At 36.2% G+C, this 16,345-nt stretch overlaps 1 protein-coding gene across 1 annotated transcript in view; it reads left to right on the forward strand.

Annotated features, from left to right (window-relative positions):
* The window catches only part of PDGFC (platelet derived growth factor C), a 125,386-nt gene that overhangs the window by 67,263 nt on the left and 41,778 nt on the right, over positions 1-16,345 (forward strand). Inside the window, exon 2 of the mRNA XM_068187214.1 lies at positions 940-1,135. Coding sequence (XP_068043315.1) covers positions 940-1,135 — 196 coding nt within the window. The remainder of the gene's footprint in view (positions 1-939; positions 1,136-16,345) is intronic.

Genomic DNA, 16,345 nt, shown 5'->3' on the forward strand with positions numbered 1-16,345 from the left:
TTGAATGCTTTGGAAATAGCAGTCTGGTGCACTAATCTCTGGGAAAGTAATTTTTATTATTGTTGGCTCCTGTGTTTAGCAAGCAGCTCTCAGCTGAGAGACTGTACATTATAGAAAAATGTCTGTGACTCAGCTAACAAAAACCCAATGAAGTATCTGAAGTAGGAATTCTGGTTTCATGCTTTTTTTTCTTATTACTGCTTGCTGTCCTCTCTTACTGCAGTCAGTCCTTTGCAAGTGTGTGTGGATGTTGGCAAGACCACAATCCATTAGCTTGATATAAGCAGCCTTTCTGCTTAAAAGAAAATTTCCCATTTTCATACCAAAAGTAGAAGGCACAAGCCCAGAAAAATAAAGGCAAGAGTTTGTCAGACTGTAAATTATATTTAAGTATAGATTCATTCTTTTAAAATAGCAATGCAGTGTCTATGGCCTTCTTTTCTTGCACTACATTCATTTAGCTGTCGACCTTTATATATGGCTGTATTGAGGTGTACAATTGCATTGTGTATTTTCATAGTAGACTGAAGTATGTGTTTTATAAATTCAAATGAATGTTCATCAGAATGCTGTTTATAAAGAAAAGTCTGAAAAATAAGGTAAAATATCTAACTGAAAAAAAAAACAATGAATAGCTGAAAAGAAAGTAATATAAAATCTCCCGTATAAAACTATGACCTTATTTTGTTACAAAATGTATTAATAGCTACCTCTGAGAATTTCTATCATTTACTGAGTGAAATACCAATCTGACAACAGGCAGGTTTTAGAAAAACTCTTGTCTTGCTGTTATTATATGGACTTTTCAAGCAGAAATTCTTGCCAGATTAAGAAAAGCAAATGAAACAAAAGTGCCTTTATCTATGCATCCTATACTAACACTTTGGGAAAAGGAGAAGGAATGAGTATTGATGCCTCTGTTTTCTGTCCTTCCTGTAGGTGTGCAGGACCCTCACCATGAGAAGATAATTACTGTGACTACTAATGGGAGTATTCACAGCCCCAAGTTTCCACATACATACCCACGGAACACTGTGCTAGTGTGGAGATTAGTAGCACTTGATGAAAATGTATGGATACAACTTACTTTTGATGAAAGATTTGGGCTTGAGGACCCAGAAGATGACATTTGCAAGTAAGTTACTTTCCATTTCATTTAGGAAATTCTGAAAGGAGGTGATTAGAGATGAGGAAAAAAAGTATTGCTTGAGTTTTGCAAAAATCGACACTTGCACATTTATCTATAAAATGCATCTTTTAAAGTATTTGTTCATTATTTTCTTTTATAGTGCTAGAGGAGATTTTTATGCTTGAAAGTTCTGGGGTGCTCCCATTTTTGTTTCTGCATTCAGTATCTAGGCCATAGATATATAACTACTCAAAAATGTGACATATTTAATCTCCCCCTCAAGTAAAAGTTTTGACATCTGGGAAAATATTATTGACAGGATGTTAGAATTATGAATGTACACAAAGTACTACACAGCTGTTTAAGACACCCCCACACACTAATCTACAATATTTTAATGGCCTTTAATTGTCAAGTTATCTATGAAAAACAGCACTTAAAGTACTGTGCTAATTGACATTCTTCAGTGGTACTGGTTTTTCCCTGATTTCAATAAGTATCTGCATGCTCGGTCACTGGCAAAGGTTTCTGTAGGACTTGTGGAATCTCTGTTTCCTTCCAGGATTCTCAGCTGAAGGCTTTGTAATTTGGAAGAGAAACAGTTGTGACATAACAGGCATCAGCACAGATGTAGTTCTGAACCAAGCCATGTGGTTGGTAAAGTTTTGGATGTTTTGTGAGGCAGTAGCACTGACATATACATTTCCTGTGGGAGGGTGAAAGAGTAGAGATCCCAAACTCTTGTATCCTATATCTGTCTGTCATGGCAGCAACACATCATAAAAAGTCCTGATGTGTGAATTGTACATTGCGTGGACTCTTCAGTAAATTAAATAAAATATGTCATTTAAATGGCATTTTCTCCTTTGATGTCTTCCTGGGGAAGTACTTCACACAAGATTTTTGTTTCAAAGTAATTTTTTGGATTTTTTTTTTGTTTTTCTGGTTTGATTTCTATTTTTGTGTACATTATGCACACATTTGACTTGATTCTTTTTTTCAGTTTTTCTATTTAACTGTTATTCCATTGGTTTTACATCTTGTATCAACTTTTGACAACAAATTTGAATTTTTTAAAGGTTTTTTTTGCACTTATCCTTAATTTGGGAGAAGGTGTTTATAACAGACTGATAAATATTTTTATCTCATAATTCTAAAGGAAGTAATTACCAAGGCCATATCAGTACTATACTAACGACTATAAACATAGGTTTGCTTGAATGAGTGCACTCCCTTTGCACAATAAGTCTTTTCTTCAAGTAAAAACTTAGCTTGCTTTTTCTTTTCTTTGCCCATGGCAGAGTGAAGTGGCAAGTGAAAGAAAATCCAGGTAGGGTGACTCATTCGTCCACTTGCAAAAAGAGAAGTAAGATAAGTTAAAATATTTTATAATATTATAACTAGAATAGTATTTTATTTGTGAGTAGATTTAAGTGAACAATGTGCTAAATACAAAAGGACTCACAAATTAAGAAACGGTAACAAGTCACTCATAATCTTCACTCAGTTGGACTTTTATCATGCCCGTATTTGTGCAGGGATACCAGGAAGTTGTATGACTGCAATTCCTTTTATGTGTCCTATTGAAAAAATACTGGGCTTTTTGGCTTGGAAGATTAAAAAGAGTCTCTATATTTGTCTCTGGAAACGATTTATATTTTTGATTTTGACTCTAAGATTCCTCTGAACTTTAATTTCAGTAGCAAGTTCAGTAAAAGAAGAGAAATTACACCTTGTTTGATGTAAAGGGAGTATAAATAGCTAACAAGTTGAGGAAATAACTAAGAGACAGATTAAATATGTAAAATAATTCTACACAGGTCAAGTAAGTTACCAGCTACCTGAGTAATATCTCTTTATGAGTTGTGTCTTGCATTTCTTACCCTTAGAGTTCCTAATAAAATTATTTATACTTCTTCCAATACTTTCAGTAGAAAAACTAAGTTTTTTTTTTATTGACTACATCCCACAGAATTTATTACTATACTGTGCTTCTGCTATCTTGAAGCACACAAATCAGTATTGTTGATGTAGAGTGCTCAACGATTTCTCCAAAAGCAAGTTTATGTGACAAAGGACAGAATGAAATGTCACATGAAGTTTAATCTACCATAATTCTATACCTTTAGCTCTGACATATGACTGAAACTAAGTAAAAACTGCAGCCAGTAAACATCAGACTTCCTGAGCAGTGTGCAGTGTGTATCAGGATATCATTTTCTCCCTTCTGTATGAGATAACCTCATGAGTTACCTGCTGTGGCCATCGTCACAGTTTTCAGTCTCTCTGCCTGTTTAAGCTGCTCATGCCAGAACTTTCTCCATCATCTCTGCAGACTGTGGTGCCCTATGGTGTCTGCTCATAGGGCCAATGAGAGAATATTCTGGAGTATATCAGCTTAAGATAATTAGCAGGTTTTACATCTCAAAATAATTCAAATATTGCTCATACTTTGGAGAAAAATGAAACTCAAACATATCTAGTTGTACAAGTATTTTTTGTTTAACGTAGTTCTATAACAGGAGTACAATAGTTGTGGTAACTAAAAATATGTCATAGATGTATCCTGAAGCTATGGCAAATTTTTTCCTTTATCTGACCTTGGATTTCTTCAAAGTCAGTTTTGACATTTCAAGATATTCAGTGAAGTCTTTTCATCTAGAGCAAATATCACATTTTACAGATATTTTGCAGGTACCAGTCTAGGCTCTACTTCAAATATTTTCCCAAATGCAAATCAAAGTGATCCTGCATGGCTTTTTTTTCCCACTCAGTTTTCACTTGCTATTCAACTTACAGTATTTACTAATGTAGCAAATTTGCATTACAAAAAATTCTGTGTTATGGCCAGCCCTTCTGACTCAGCCTCACCTGTATTAATGTGCACATTCTGCTAATTCTCAACAGTCATAAGCATGATTGCTGGGTAAGTTTAAATTACAGGGTTTTTAGAATAAAATTCTGGTATTTTGCCTGTATTTAACCAGATGATTTTTCTCTTGGTTTTACAATGGTGATGTACTTGAAATTCATGCACATAATGTTTTCATTCCTTTGAAGATAGTAAATGCTTTGTTTTTTGGTTTTTATCACAATAGTTCTACTTTATCTGCGCTTCATCCTTCCTATAGACAAAATGTTAAGAATCCCACTGTGTCCTTTCCAAAGTGAACACAAACACCACTTTTTTTTGTAAACTAGATCCATGCATATGTCTAGAAGAGATGTAGGTTATTTGGTTGACAGGAGGGATATATAAATCTCTGCCATATTATGGTAATTTCAGTTTCATACACTGTGTTTGATTTCAGTTGTGACTTGCAAAAGAAAAATGTTACAAGCAAAAAATCCCCCTTCAAACCAACCAAACAAAAAAGAGAAGAATGTAACTCTTGGGTGTTTTGTGCAGTACTGTTTACATGATAAAAGTGACCGTGAATTTCTAGCAGAGGCATTGCAAATTTGGATTGCATATGCATGCCCTTTCTGATGAAATAAAAACACAGTTTTTCTGCTGTTGATATGGTAGCTGATATGACAGGTCATTATTTTCATGATGCTAGCCCCTCAGTCCTGTTTTAATTATAAAGGCATTAGACTCCTGTGCCAGACAGCTCCTATTGCCAGGGAGCTGCAATAACTCTTCATGACCAAAAACTGCCTTTTGCTCAGCTGTTGCTTGTTGCTTAAATTTGTTGCTTTCTGTCAATAAGAACATGAAGTGATAACAGCTTTATGATTAACTCCTCTGTGACAGGAAGACATAGATTTAGCTTTCTTCCAGCAGGAGCATAGATATTACACTTGACCATGAAGGGAAGTTTGATGTGAGTTGGTAGGAGCATTACAATGCAAGGCAAAAATAGGAAAGGGAAAAGAAAGAACCTTTCTTCCATCAGGAACATGTATCAGACTTGCTCTCTCCCTGTGCATGGAGTGGCTCTAGTTGTTCATCTGAGTAGAGGTTGCAGATGTTCTTTCTAATCATCTGGTGATTACAGTCTGACTTTTATTATATATAACAAAATACAGAAATGTGTCACAAATCCAAAGTGCAATTACTGTAGATAAGGTGATAAGGATAAAATACACAAGTAAAAAGCTATGGAACTAACTGATAGTAGAATAATAAATACCATTTTAGCAACATCTACATTTTAGGATGGCTATACTAATTTCCAACTCTCTAATAATTTAAATTATCAACTATAGATTGTTTGGTTAGGGGGGAGGGAGGCTTTTAGCAGCTGCAGATATGAGTCTGTTCATTTACATGTATAAGTAAAGGATTAACCTATAATGTTTTGAAAGAGATTTAAAAGCTTGTCTACTTGATATGTGTAATTTGTGGAACTTTTTCCTGCAGAAAATTAGTTAAGCTGAAGGCAGTCATCAGTGCTGACACAGGGTAAAATCTATGTGACTTGTTTTCCTCTTCCTGTCAAATTCAATACTTAATTTTTAATCCTGGGAATATTCTTCCTCTGAGGAGTCTTAGGATGATACTTTATTATTCAGTGCCACATGTATTAAATTCACTACCTCCCCTTTCCATGTTTCCTTAAGCTACTTTCCTTCTCTGCAGATCTGTTGTGACTGAGCTATTGCCTTCCATTCATGGAACATCAAGATTCTGTGGTAGAAACTGTAATCCAGACTGCTTCAACAGTCATATGTGTTCCTAATGAATGTATTGTTGGGAAATTGTTTATAAGAATTAAAGAATTAGAAGAATTGGTTTAGTCTGACAATACTGAAAAAGATGTACTAAAGAGCAAACATACAGACGCTGTCTTTCATCTGTGGCTATGAAGAAGGAAAATGTTTGCTTAGCAGTCTTCTTACTTTTTTTTTTTTACATAATTTGTTTCAAATGGATGCTAGACAGTTATAATTTACAGTAAACACAATAAAAAGACTAATCATTTTGTTATGTAATTTTCCAAAGATACCTTTCTGTGTAATATAAGACACAATGAGTTACTTGCACCATGTGGAACTTTCTTTCTTGTTATTATTACAAATCTGAATATTTAGTATGTGGAGTAAAATAGGGATGCATAACTGTGGCTCTCTAATGCCTCAGTAAAAAAGACAACAGAAATTTTGCTTCTCTTTTGCTCCTTTGTATGGAAGCACCTTGCAACACCAAGAGAGTGCATGCATGAATTTATAAGATCAGCATTATTTTCTTCTATTCAGAAGAAATTCCATCCCACACCCTGCCCCCTAGAGAAGAAAAAAACTTTGTTTTTCTTGTTTTACCTTGGGTGCATTATAGAGTCAATGTTGTTATATGTGTGAAGACCACACCAATATCAAGCATAGATTTGTGGAAAAATAAAAAAAGAACTCTTCACATAAAGTAAATATTACTTCTATCTGGGGCTTTTGAGGGCAGCAAGTTCCTTATCAAAGTCTAGTTTCCAAGAAAATTGTTTTCTGGACACAATTGATGGGCTGACTTTACTCTAAGTGTTAAATTTTTCTCATTGACTGTGGTTACAGAGGGTGAAGTTATCTCCTAAGTACAAAGTTCAAGTTGGCTTTGAGTAACTGGATAAGGACTGGATAAGTGAACTCTGTATTTAAAGTGGAATTGGTGAAGACAATGTTCACGGTGACTCATGTTGCTAAGTACCTGGGCTGCTGGGATTTTACTGCTTCCTCACATATTTCTGAAGATGAAGGGGTTGCTGCTGCCACGTTTATTTGAGAATGCAGAAAAGAGTCCCCAAAAATTTTAAGGCTTCAAGCTGGGAAAACCCCTAAAACATTGAGTACCAAAACCCACAGAATCCTGAAAGCAGAGATGAAAGTTATAGGGAAGACTAATCCTTAAAACTTTTCTTACAGCTGTTGCCTTAGAATTTCAGTATGTTCAGTTTTAACCACCTGTTTTTTTGTGAGATAATCTCCAATGATATGATGCTCAACAAAGGCAAGTGCTGGATTCTGCACCTGAGATGGAGCAACTCTGGGTGTACAGACAGACTGGGGAATGAGAGGCTGGGGAGCAGCGCTGCAGGAAGGGAGCTGGGGGTCCTGGTCCATGGCAATTGAATGTGATCATTGTGCCCTGGCAGCCAGGAGGGCCAACCCTGCCCTGGGGGGCATCAGGCCCAGCATCACCAGCAGGGCAAGGGAGGGGATTGTCCCACTCTGCTCTGCACTGGGGCAGCTTCACATTGAACATTGTGTGCAGTTTTGGGTGCCATAATATTAAAAAAAAAAAAAAAAAAGTAAGCTGCTAGTGAGTGTCCAGAGGGAGGGCTACCAGGATGGGGAAGACTGGAGGGGAAGGTGTGTGAGGAGCAGCTGAGGTTGCTTGGCCTGTTCAGCTTGGAGAAGAGGAGACCTCATTGCAGTTACAACTTCCTCGTGAGCAGAAGAGGTGCAGACACTGATCTCTTCTCTGTGGTGACCAACCATGGGACTTGAGGGAATGGCCTGAAGTTGTGTCAGGGGCAGTTTAGGTTGGATATCAGGAAAAGGTTCTTCACCCAGAGATCAGGCACTGAAACTGCTCCCCAGGGAAGTGGTCACAGCACCAGCCCAACAGAGTTCAAGAACTGTTTGGACCATACTCTTGGGCACAGGGTGTGACTCTTAGGTCCTGTGCAGGGTCAGGAGTTGGACTCAATGGTCTTTGTGGGTCTCTTCCAACTCAGAATATTCTGTAATGCTGTGAGATTTGACACATGGGTGGACTGGGCTCTGTTTAGGTGACTCTACATATCAGTGATACTGAAGTGTTTCATAATTGGCTGTAACTTCTGCAAAAATGAAACCATAACTGAGTTAAAATATATTATAGCTCTGTTCTGTGACGCAGATCCATTTGGAAAGGAATGATTCATTAATGTAAAGGGTTATAAAAAAGCATATGAACTCTCATTCCTCAATACAAAATATTTAATTTTTTCCCATCACATAAATAACTCATTAATAATTTTTATTCAAAGTCTGAAAGGGGGACATATAATTTAAATGGTTGGGATGAGTTCTAGCACTCAAGTGCCTTGGTTGAATTGAAATAGTGATGGCAGAGAATTAGAAGTACCTAATTTAATCTGAAGTCCTTTGTAGCAGCATTGATGTTTTATCAGTAGCAGAAAGGTGGCATTTTAGGAAGAGTGTGTAGAAAATTACATAAAGCTTGTGTCAATATAGGCTGATGGAATAATTTCTTCTGATGTTTGTGGAGTGTTTTTTTATGGTTTTGATTTTTAATTGTTCAATCCATTTACAAGACAACTGAAAAGCAGTGCCAGTACAAGAGAGGTTTGGATGCTAAATAGATAAATGGAAGATGAGAGTGGGGGATGGGGATCAAAATTTGTAAGAAGTTATATTGATTTAGGAGCAGAGTCCTTTAATTATCTAAAAATTGTTCTTTTATATATAAAGAAAATAGTTTTATACTACTGGAGTTATTTCTCTCATGTGAGTTGTAATGTAACCTTATTTCAATTTAATGAATAGAATTCTAATGAATAATCCAACAGACTTATGCTTCCTGCTTTCTTAGTGTTTTAAAGAAAAAATAAGTGGATTTTTCATGTAAAAAGAAATACCTGGATTTTTTTCTTTTCTATTCTGATTTCATTGAACAAAACTATAGTGGTATTTTTTGTTTGTTTGTTTTATTGTTGGGTTTTGGTGGTTTGGCTTATTTGGGTTTTTTTTTAGAAATGTCTTCCTTTTGGATATTGCATGATTCCAGAAAAAAACATTCCACATAATTCAAACATGAACTCATCTTTCAGCTGGTCCCATCCTTTTGGTTTAGCTACTCTCCACTGTTCACAGTATGGCATAGGTGTGTACTGTATCCAGAAGTATATCTTCTCTTTTGGGTTCTCTACTGCTTATTGACAGCTGCTTAATACCATTCTCATGATAAGAGATTTATAAGTGTGACAAAGCCGATATCTCAGGCAATAAAAGACGATAAAAACAAATCAGAAAAGCAAAGCTCAGTGTGATTATAACTGAGGCTATTCCGTAACACGCATTTCCTAGGCTACAAGAAGAGTAAACTCTTCTACTGTACAGAAAGGTCTTAAAGCTGCAAAATTTTATTCTCTAAGCAAATCAGAATGCAACATAAGAAAGGAAAAGTGGAGGAGAGGCTTCTCTGGGTGGAATGGGAGGACAGCAGAGCACAGGTGATGTGATCAGAAAGGCACTCTGCACAAACCTAGAGACCGCATTTTCACCCACCCACTTTACCCTCAATTTCTGTAAATTCAGCATTCATTTTTAGTATCCACTGTTGCTAGAGAACACTATAATAGATATTATTTTGGAAGTAATTTGACACCTGTTTTCACAGCCTAGATGAGTGTGTAGGAGAATGATTGCTGATAAGTGGGCAGTTGACATAATCCCTTACTCCTTTTTCACACCAGAGTTATTGACTTAAAAAAAAATTTAGGCTTCTTAAAATTTCTTCCTGGTCCTCTCAATCTCAAGCAATCTGTTTGAATAAAGTAAACTGTGTCCACACTATCAAAATATTTTTGTAAATGATCCTAATCCTAATTTATTGCTTCTAAAATTATGTTACCGTAGTTGACAGTGTTTCTAGTGGTGGAGACCGAAGTTACTTTCTTTGAATATGAATGTGGAACTGATGGGTCTTGTTTCTTTCTAGGGTGTTCTGGCAACAGTTGTAATTGATGGAGTTCTTCTGCTCTCACCCTACCACTTAGTAAAATACAGAAGTAAATCTCTACTTTCAGGGGCAGAAAAACATATTGTGAACCACCACCACCTGAGCTCAGGGACAAAGACCGACCCTGTAGCCCCCTGTAGTTTCTGCTGAGGCTCAATTTGGCTCCTGATGACAAGACTCTGCAAGCTGCAGAGTCAGGACCAGCAGCATAATCTAAAGTTACCCCGTGTAGTGTCTAAATATGTCAGTTTAAGCATAGCATACACTCCCTTCCTGATGTTTTCTGATTAATGAAAGTCTAAGTACAGTTTTGATGTTAGACTTAGCATCAGGCATATAAGCAGGATTAAACAGGGATAGCAGACATTCCAACTGTCCTGTTCCTAGATGGACAGTGTGTTTCTTCACCTGTTGTGCAGCTTTTCCTTTTACATTTCTCCACTTGCCCTCTTCCTAAACGCTGTCCTTGCTTCTTTAAGTGTATCATCAAATATTTTAACTAAGTTTGTTTCTCGCATGCAATTTTAGTCAGACAGCATTGACAGCAAATATTTTCAGTCAGACAAGTTAGTAACAATCCAGTCTTGCATTCAATGCTGCTCCATTAGGATAAAGTAGAAGTAAAATGTAATGCAATTTACATCAGTCTGATCATCAGGACATCTGAGAAGATGCATGTGCATCAAAAACTGCAGAAAGAAAGACGCATTATTATAAAAAATATTAGGTGGTCATGTGGGAGCATCATAGGGGTTTTATGAGCTAAAATTATTAGAACATCTCATTTTCTGAAAGTAGTATGTGAAGAGGGAGACCAACGCTGTAGCACCAATTATTAAGACATATGTCTTCAGATTACCCTTTGATTCATATACTGTAGCTGGACTGAAAACAGATTTGCATAATTTTATGACCATCAATTTATAACTAGTAAAACTGAAGTGAGAAAAAACTTCTTACACTCCTTAGGTGAAAAGTGATCTCCTGCTGGGATTGGGAATATGTTTTTTTTTCTGGCTCATGCAGACTGGTCTGTTTCATTACAGGGTTTTTTCACCTTCTATTTGAGTAGCAATTACTAGCCTGTCCTGAAGCAGAATGTCAGACTTTGTGACAACTGCTCTGTCCTGGATTGGTAAATCTTATGTGCAGGTGTAGCTGCCAAGAGGCCATATGTTATTGTGAGCTAAAGAAAATAAAGGTGTTTTCATTTAAATGAACACAGATAGAGCCCCAGCCTCCTCTGAAGTAGGTGGGAGGAGGGGAAGAGAATATGAGAAACTTATCCTGGCATGTAATGGTGTTCTAATATCAGAGGCTGCTTGAGGGGAAGGGAAGCAGCCTGCACTGCCCTGGCAGAATCTTCACATTGCTAAAATGCCCCTTGTGCTCCCTATGGGTTTTTTTACCCAAAACTATACTTTTGGATATTGTTAGGAAATTGCTTAGCCAGTAGTTTGCACATCATTGACTCGAGCCATTGCTGTATTCCAGGATTTACATCCTGGAGTATCTTGGAGAGTGCATAAAGAAGAAATTACTCTTTGGGATACTAGAATAAATATTTCTAATGCTGCTTGAAAAACAATGGTAAAATACGTGTTTGTGCATTCACAGAATCTGGAACAGATACATTGACCACTGTGAACAGTGTGAGTAGAGGAAGAAATTTTTTAGTGGATTAGAAATAGTGCTTTACAACCTTGGCTGTAAATGTGAACTCTAAGGCCCATTAGAGTTACTGGTTTTCTACAAAATGTTGATGTGTACAGTAGGAACATGTGATTTATTGTGATTGCCGTAATTCCCAAGATAAAATATACCAGACTTTACAGAGGAGTCCTGGGAAAAATTTAGTAAGGCATTTAGCTCTCCAAAATCTGGAATGTGTAGTACTGTACAGTGCAGGATACTTATTAAACTGATTCACTCTGTGAGGAGAGACAGCAGCTGCATCTTTATGAAGGCAAAAGTGCTTTGGAGAGTCTAGTGTCCAGTGCAGCAGGACCCTGAACTTTGGTGTTCATTTCCACACAATGTTTTATTGTAACATAATAATTATAAAACAGGTAATGCCTTCCACAGCAGAAGATAAAGCCAATAATAGAAGTACTGCTGTACAAAGCAGTAAGAATACTTTGTCAAATTACCACTGTTTGTTGTGTGTGTTATTATTTAGTTCATAACTGGTGCAGAATACTAAGGAGGTCCAGTGAATAGCACAAAGTAGACAGAGGTGAAACAGCACAGGAAAGGGTTTCTTGTAAATGTTACCCATTTTTTAGTCCTTGAAAAATAACCTTTCCAATTAAATTCTAATTTTGTGGCATATCTTTTTTATTTGCTGTATTTTAAAAGACTACAGGAGAACTTGTGGTCAGATAGAAAAAAGGTAACTGTAGCATATTAACTATGAGTGTTAGAAATCCTTGGAATCTTCATCGACACAGAACTTAATTATTTGTATTTAAAGATAAAGGCCAAAGTACGTACATGGACGGGAGCATCATTTGCAGGCTTATTTGTATGTTTACATTTTTTCCAAGCTCACCCTTTTTCCCCAAATTCTTTTTTGTTATATAGTAATAGTGATGGTATGAAATGTCATGCACTTTTTTGGTTTATATGTCTGTTCTACTCATAACATGCCATTTTTGGACCAAATTTAATCTGTGTTTAAAAAAAAGCTAAGCATATTTCTGACTGGCATTGGGAATACTGTCATTCTGTAATACAATGAGGATAAATATATCTTCTTTCCTTGCCTCCAATTCTGATCTGCAGGATTATACTGTCTCTTTCTATAAGATTCTTATTCAAGTGCTTGAAATGCTGTATGAATAGAAGTTGGATGCATATAAATTAGTTTGTAGCAGAGGCTGAATTCTGTGGTTCTGTATTCCTGAAATTACTTGTTTATGTGCTTAATCCATATCAGTAGTTTAATATATGCTTAAATAGTTGAAAGCTTGCTGTTTGAACAAGCTAAAATTGTTTTTGTTTCAAAGCCTGAAGTACATTTACCGATGTATCTAGTTTGCAATTTCTCATTCTTGTTCCTTTGCCCCCACAAGACAGATGTCACTTTCAGAGGCTATGGAATATTCATGTGCTTATGGTTGAGAAACATAAGTGCTTATCAGTGCACTTAGATATCAGTCATGAGGATTTATTTCCTAGATAAAGTTGTGTGCCAGCTTCCTAGTCATCAGGGAAATGTTTTCAACAATACACAGTTTATTAAATGGCATTGAAGAAAACTTTTGATATAAATGGGAGTTTTGAGGAAAAGACATACATTTCTTTGAGCTTCTTATTTTTGCATGCAGTCCAAAAATGCATTCACCAAGGGACAAAAGTTGCTTTGCAAAATGTGTATTTGTCACCTTCACATGGTACTGATCCACAGAAAATGGAAAATATATTTTCTGGTAGACTGGAGTGTGGTAATACAGCAGTTAATTTCTCCCAATAAAACAGTCAGTGCATCCTTTTAATAAAAAGGGTTTGAATATTTGAAGAGTAGAATTGGGGGTTTGAAATCTGTCTTGTTTTTCCTTTCCACTTGTAGTGTGGTTAAGTGTATATTTATGATCAAATTGGCTTGCACTGAGTGAAAGGGAAGGGAATTGAAATCTAAGGATTAAACTTTTTTTCCCTATGTATTCTAAATAACAAGGTAGAAATACAGAGAGAGCTGTGTGGTTGTGTTAGAAGCTTCAGGCTGTTTTTAATCAGTGTGAGAAAAGATTAAACAGGGAGAACCATGGCAACCATGTAACATTTGTGAATGAATCTGTGTTTCCATAGGGCAGTTCCTAATGTGCAGTACTGCATATTCTAAAAGAGATGTACTCAAAGTAGGTTGGCGCAAAAATTACAATCCATATTTGGGGAATGGCAGTTAGAAATGTTCTCTGTTTATACCTTTAGTATCTTTATTTCATGGAAAATGTAGCAGGCCAGGATATTTGGGGGATACTTTTATGCTCATTCGTTGGCTGGAAGTGATGTCTACTGCTAGAAGTGATGTTTGTATATAATTAAACATAATTTTCTGAGTACAAAAACTGACCTCATCGGTTATTTATTTGGATTATATCTGGGTTTGTTGTTTCTTTCCAGTGACTGTTATGACACAGTGTGTATAAGATCAGCAAATACAGAAACTACTATGGAAATTTATTTCTCATCAAATCACTGGTGTTCCATCATCTTTTCTCTGTTTATATGTTAAAACATCAAGCATGATGATTTCATGACAGAAATCATAGAATGTAAGTCTTTTCTTAATTGTTGGATGATCTGTAATGATATCCAAAGGAGTTTCCTCTTGCATGAGAAGACACTGCCAAGTCCTCCTAAAGTGGTTGAGTCATAGGGGTAAATCACCCGTGTTGTGAGCCTCAGGAACTGCAGTCAAATGACTCTGGGTAACTGTTTGGAAATTCATATTGGAAAAACAAAATCCAGAGGAAATATTTAAAAAAATTAAAATTTTGTATTGGCTAGTTTTTGAAAAATGTTTTGTTCCTGACTTTACTGTCACCCAAAGTAGCCCCAGTTAAATATTTCTGATGATGTTGAGCAGAATAATCTTTACTAAACTTTTACTCTGTACGGAGTATTTGCTGGTGCTGTCACAGAGCTACCATTTCAGTCAAGATGCAATCTCCCTTCTGTACCTCCAGGAAATCTGCTTTCTGAGTTCTTTTCTTTGCTGCCTATCTGGCAAGTGACATTATTCATAGGTAACTTTTACTGATGTGCACTGCTACTGGTTTTCAATTCCAGGAATCTTGTGCTGAATGGGGGACTGGCCTGAACAGGCCAGTCTGACATTAATATAGATATTTCTGTCTGGCAACAAATGCAGAAGACTATGGTGTCAAATAATGCATTTGAAAGGCAATGGAATTAAATAGCTCTTCTGAAGCTTGCAAACTTGGGCAATAGGTAGTTGTGTTGCCTGACGTGGTCACATTGTAAATTAAAAAAATAATACCTGAGTTAAAATTTCATCTTACATAAACTGAAAACTAGTGCACAAGTACCTGCAGTTTCATTATTACCAATGATTTAAACTTTGTGTCATTTTGATTTTCATCTCACATGATGTATCTTTCGATTCTGTGCCTTTGTCTTTGAGGAAAACTTAATTTTGTCTCAGTGAGAGGGGCAGTATTGGTATTAAAAAAGAAATTTCTCCACCTGTTGAATGCATGATGGAGTATGCTTCTCTTTTTACAACTGTATTGCTATGTCTGTAGGCTTGTTGCTTACATGGAATAAATTTTTTTCTGTACTCCAGCATGCCACTCTGTCCTTTTCTTCCTTCTTGAGACCCTCCTATTTTCCCTCTGCCCTTTATCATAAACTCTGCATTCCTCTTGCCCTATCACACATCTTTGCTGTATATTGGCCTGCAGGGAATAACAAAGCTGCTATTAGATACCATGGATTTGAGTGCCTCTGTCATGCTCCAGTGTTCCCTTTTCCACTCAGATAAACATGAATCTGCCAAGCTTTGAAAAAAAATATTGTCGAGCTAAATGTTTGGACTTGGTTTCCTCTATAGGCAAATATGTTCATTTTGCAAAGAGCAATATTATTACTTACAGATATGATTTGAAATTGATCTAAGAAATGAAGACTATGTAAGGTATCACCAGTACCTCACACTTTTGTCTATACAAAAGCACAGTTATATCAAATGATGGAAACCAACACTTTTGTTTCATAGGAAATATAAATATTGCAATAGCAGAAATTAAAATTATTTCAAATAGAGGTGGAAGAGGGAATTAAAGTTTTCTTTAGAATGATGGTGTTAAAATTCTGATTACAGTTTTTAGTAATTTCCAGTGTTTCCAAAATTGAAGCTGTCCAAACCATTTCAGTGCTATTTTACAACTGTTTGTCTGGTGAACTGCCAGAGGACCTTGGATGTTTTGGGTCTGCAGGTCAGTGTGCTATGCCAACACCAGGAAAACCTCAGAATTCTATGTGCTTTAAAACAAGTTGGAATGGAAACATTACATTGCCCCACAAAATGCTATTAAAAAATCCATAAGGGATTATTAACAACTTCTTGTTTCTTAGCTAAAGAAAAAGAAACTTGTTTATATTAAAAGGGAAAGGAAGAATAAATTTCACCTGTCACAAACTGTGTTAATGGGCTTTCTACAGTTTTGTCTAGCATGCATCTCTATGCAGATGGAAAGGTTCAGCACCACTGATATGACAAAGGGTTTTACCTGGTGGATTTTTGCTTCTTACATTTTTTGATATATTTGTGGAATTCTGGAAGCAGAGAGAAGCCATAGAAAGGTCACAAAACTTCAAGCCAAGATAAACAGCCTGTCAGAATATGTTTGGGAAATGACAGTATAAACCACAGAAAAACATAAAGAAATGAGAGAAAAACATATACCCTTGGAAAATACATTTCCTGGTTGGAAAGCTGCTGAAGCTTTGAGCTGCTTATGTTATTTCCTTGCTTCTTTCCAGTAAATTGTCTTTGCTCAGGTTGTTAA

Source organism: Anomalospiza imberbis, chromosome 4 (assembly GCF_031753505.1).
Source record: "Anomalospiza imberbis isolate Cuckoo-Finch-1a 21T00152 chromosome 4, ASM3175350v1, whole genome shotgun sequence".
Taxonomy (NCBI): Eukaryota; Metazoa; Chordata; class Aves; order Passeriformes; family Viduidae; genus Anomalospiza; species Anomalospiza imberbis.